The sequence below is a fragment of the Priapulus caudatus genome, unplaced genomic scaffold (genome assembly GCF_000485595.1).
Source record: "Priapulus caudatus unplaced genomic scaffold, Priapulus_caudatus-5.0.1 Scaffold1490, whole genome shotgun sequence".
NCBI lineage: Eukaryota > Metazoa > Priapulida > Priapulimorpha > Priapulimorphida > Priapulidae > Priapulus > Priapulus caudatus.
The window spans coordinates 117,687-121,786 of record NW_014578551.1 but is presented as its reverse complement, the minus strand read 5'-3'; the positions used below and the strand labels follow the sequence as shown (position 1 = coordinate 121,786).

Sequence of the window (4,100 nt, the reverse complement as noted above, 5' to 3'; positions counted from 1 at the left end):
CTTATTATTCATTCTGCGGCGGTAAACAGCCGTATACAAGCAACGCACACGTAACATGCACACACCGGTAACACACGCGCTACGACACACACGGCACGTACATCATGCACACGCACGCACGCACAAACGCACCGCACAGCACACGCACACGCACACGCACACCGCACACGTCACGACGACACACACACACACAAACACACACACACAGCGGCGGCAACAATGCACACGACACGCGCATCAAGGTTAGGGTAATAAACAAAAAACGTAAACGTTACAAATATTTAGCAAAAAGGTGTAGGGTCGGAGGTATCCTCCCCTATATGAAAATACGTGCATTGACACATGCATTAGAGACGCATGCGCAAAAACGTTACTCAGTGTCACCTTGCGTCGATGCATTCGATGGATTCTTGCCAATTAATTTAATTGGACAGTAAATTTGAAGCGTCGTAGAAATCGCATAAACATTTGCGAAGTTCGCGGTAAAACACTAGTTACCTGGACATTATCGAATGTGAATTTGATGTGTCACGTTTATGCGTGCATCGGAATAAGACGTAGTTTGCCTTGTCTAGCTCTTCCGTTGAGACGTTGAGGCCATGCAGAGCAAGCCATCGTTTTAACGCTGACACGGGAGTATAGCTAACAGATATGGCCAAGCTGCGGAATGCAGGCATCAGCTGTAATGCTGCACCATCGTCTATAGCAGCGCTTCTGTCTTACCTGGGCTGATTAGTAGCGAGTCCTGACAGCGCGTCGGCTGAGGTTTGGCTCGACTTGATAGAACGTGGCCTCTCACCAGTCGACGCACAGATTTATCCATGTTTCCTCAAATACGAGAGCGAGGAGAGACCACACGAATAAATCGATTATCGATACACGTCGGATGTGATTATGGTTCCGCTTCTTTTAATACTCTTGATTGTCATTGCTCCTAGTTTTACTTCGAAATTTCTTCCACTCATTATAGGTCTTAATGCCCGTTGTTATTGGAGCGTGATCTGCTTCATAGGGCGGTTTTCTCACACACGTACCAGACTCTAGTGCAGGATTTTACACAGACGCGTACCTTATTCTAGAGTACAGGTTTTCTCACGCATGTACTTATTCTAGAGTACAGGTTTTCTCACGCATGTACCTTTATTCTAGAGTACAGGTTTTCTCACGCATGTACCCTTATTCTAGTGCAGGTTTTCACACAAACGTACCTTATTGTAGTGAGGTTTCACAACAAAGGGGGGCGTACTTATTGATATACGAGGGTTCACGTGCTTGTGCCTTCGTCAGCTGTTGCTTCAGCTCTCTGTAGATCGGTTAGTTTCTCACAGTCCATTTTTTCGAATTCCCGTTTTTATTTCAAGTTCTTCGCCTTGATACCCGACGGGAACTTCACCTCTACGACAGACATGCCACTCTCGCCTGCCTTCATGTATCTAAAACAACAGAGATACTTACTGTTGCTAGTCTGCATGGATACGCGTCTGTTTTAGTGCTGCTATGGAATCGAACGCCGCGCAGCTTGGACGAGGATTAGATTGTCACCGGACTTAGACCATAGACTAACAATATCTAGTTTATAATAATAATATTGTTAGTCTATGCTTAGCCCACGTGTCAAACCGTTACAAATAGCGCCTATATCATGTACACACGACAGCACACCGTAACGCAAACATGGCGACGTATACCACGCACATGTGAGCACACCGTGACGCAAACATGGCGACGTATACCACGCACATACGACAGCACACAGTGACGCAAACATGGCGACTCGTACCTCGTGCACACTTCCAAGTCAATGGAATTGTCGGCGTTCTTCCAGGCCTTGGCGCTCGTGTTGAATGCGGGCGGAAGTAGATCCTGCAGCTCATTGTACTGGTAGGTGATCTGTAGCAGGCCGGTGCCACGGCCCGACGCCGTGTAGCGCACACCACGCTCCTTAGAGCCGACCTACGGTGTGAGAAGCAGCGCACCAAACATCAGTACGGGTTAGAGATAGATAGATAGATAGATAGATAGATAGATAGATAGATAGATAGATAGATAGATAGATAGATAGATTAGATAAGATAGATAGATAGATGATAGATAGATAGATAGATGGTGAGCGAAGAGAGAGGGGAGAGATGGGGAGCGAGGACATAGAGAGAAAGGGGTGTAGGGCGAGAGAGAGGCAGAGGCAGCGAGCGAGATGAGCGAGCAGACATGAGAGCGATTCGGCAAGCAGATAGAGAGAGTGCGGGGCAGCTCATCGCGCTAGAGCGAGAGAAGCGTAGGGAGAGAGAAAGAGAGGCGAAGAGGAGGGGAAGGGAGCAGAGAGAAGAGAGAGAGATAGAAATGGACAGAGCGAAAGGGAACATGCGCGACGCTCGCGCTGCAGAGCGAAGAAGCGTAGACAGGTGAGAGAAAGGAGAGAGCAAGAAGGGAAGTCGAGAGAGCTTAGAAAGTGGAGCGAGCGATGAAGAATGCGGCGTGCCGCGCACGTGCGTGCATAGCATGCGTGCGTCGCGCCGCGGCTGTGTGCGAGACAGATAAATACACAAAGATGTCGAAATGATAGATAGATGGGTTGGTATATTAATTATATTTAGATATAGATATAGATAGATAGAGATGATCCGGACGCGTAGCCTAGCGGCTCCTCGTCCGGAACCGGTCGCGTAGCCACGGCCTTTTTTTATCTAACATATTTTCAGAGATTGTTATATTACACCTACAGCCTAACACAACCGTTCAATTACGAGGCATAGCGGAAATAAATCAAGTTATAAGTCTAATTTGATAAGCGATAACAAACACTGGTTGGTGCTTAGACATAAAATTTAAAACTACCGATTACTGTGATCAAGTATACTTCCCAAATTATTGTTCTCCCAATATTTCCGATAACTAAACACTAATAATCACCCCGACCGCACCACTTTTCATACAACAATAAGGATAAAGATCAATAATTTTTCGACATTAATAATTCTAAGTGAATGCCATTTTACTAACGCGCGAAATATCCTGTTTGCGAAACAGCGTTCGGATAACTAGAGCAGCGTGGTGAAATCACCTGTCAGGGATTGAGGTAGGCAGCGACACCTAGTGGCAAACACACCTACAAATATGTGCCGAGGTGAACTATGTACAAGTGAAAATCATAGAAATAGTGGCATCAAAAAGATCATGCCTGGTGATAGCATCTCACCATCTCGTTAGACCACATCGTCAAGTATAATCTCAAATAAGATAATCTCAAGCGTAAATGAAAGAGGCACAGTTTACGGAGAAATTTTAATGCCGTGTGCAACTAAAGTCAGTTTTGATGATAATAAAAAGCAATATAGATAATCTGATAATCTCACCGATTGAACAACGATTGAACAACTCGGTTGAAAGCGCGAGCCATATTTTCATACAGAGGCATACAGAACAATCATTCTACTTTCTACACTCATACAGCTTGGGGGCTGAAACAGTGGGTATAACAACTACAGATTTACCAGCTTAGCATATTAGAACGAATTACCTTCATAAAATTATATTACCTCTTTAAAAGTACTTTATATGTTACTTTTCGATTATAATTTTTATACAATTTTCATATTCTACATCTACCTCTGTCAGTCTTTATGCATTGTTGTTCTATGATAACTTAATAGTAAAATTACGAAGGTCTTCAATGATATTTCGTTTTACAACATCGTTTATATTCTATACATAGGGTTTTTATCTTGGAGAACAACATGGGTGCGGTGAAACAGTAGATGTTATATCATCTCTCCGACTAAATGCTTGTTTCCGTATGTTTTTAGCTGCACATTCTTGAGTGATAGCATGTATATCGTTCATTTCCAATTCATATAATTACGTACACTCCATCTCTCTGTCTGTCTGTCTCTCTCTCTTATCCGCACCCCTCACTCCTTCTTTCGCTATATCTCATCGGCTCTCTTTCTCCCTCGTTCACACTCTGTCTCTCTCTCTCTCTCTCTCTCTCTCTCTCTCTCTCTCTCTCTTTCCTTCTTTTCCCTTTGCGATGGTGGTTTATTACCTGTGACCAATTTTCGGTGTGACACATTTTTGTGTGAGAATTTTTCCTCTGGTTAACT

At 44.1% G+C, this 4,100-nt stretch overlaps 1 protein-coding gene across 1 annotated transcript in view; it reads right to left on the bottom strand.

The window, feature by feature from the left end:
• Positions 1–800: 800 nt before the first annotated feature.
• LOC106816799 (C3 and PZP-like alpha-2-macroglobulin domain-containing protein 8) overlaps positions 801–4,100 on the bottom strand; it is a 20,643-nt gene continuing 17,343 nt past the window's right edge. Inside the window, exons 5-8 of the mRNA XM_014821420.1 lie at positions 1,781–1,953; positions 1,271–1,433; positions 1,176–1,198; positions 801–834 (exon numbers count right to left, since the gene is read on the bottom strand). Coding sequence (XP_014676906.1) covers positions 1,426–1,433; positions 1,781–1,953 — 181 coding nt within the window. The 3' untranslated portion in view covers positions 801–834; positions 1,176–1,198; positions 1,271–1,425. The remainder of the gene's footprint in view (positions 835–1,175; positions 1,199–1,270; positions 1,434–1,780; positions 1,954–4,100) is intronic.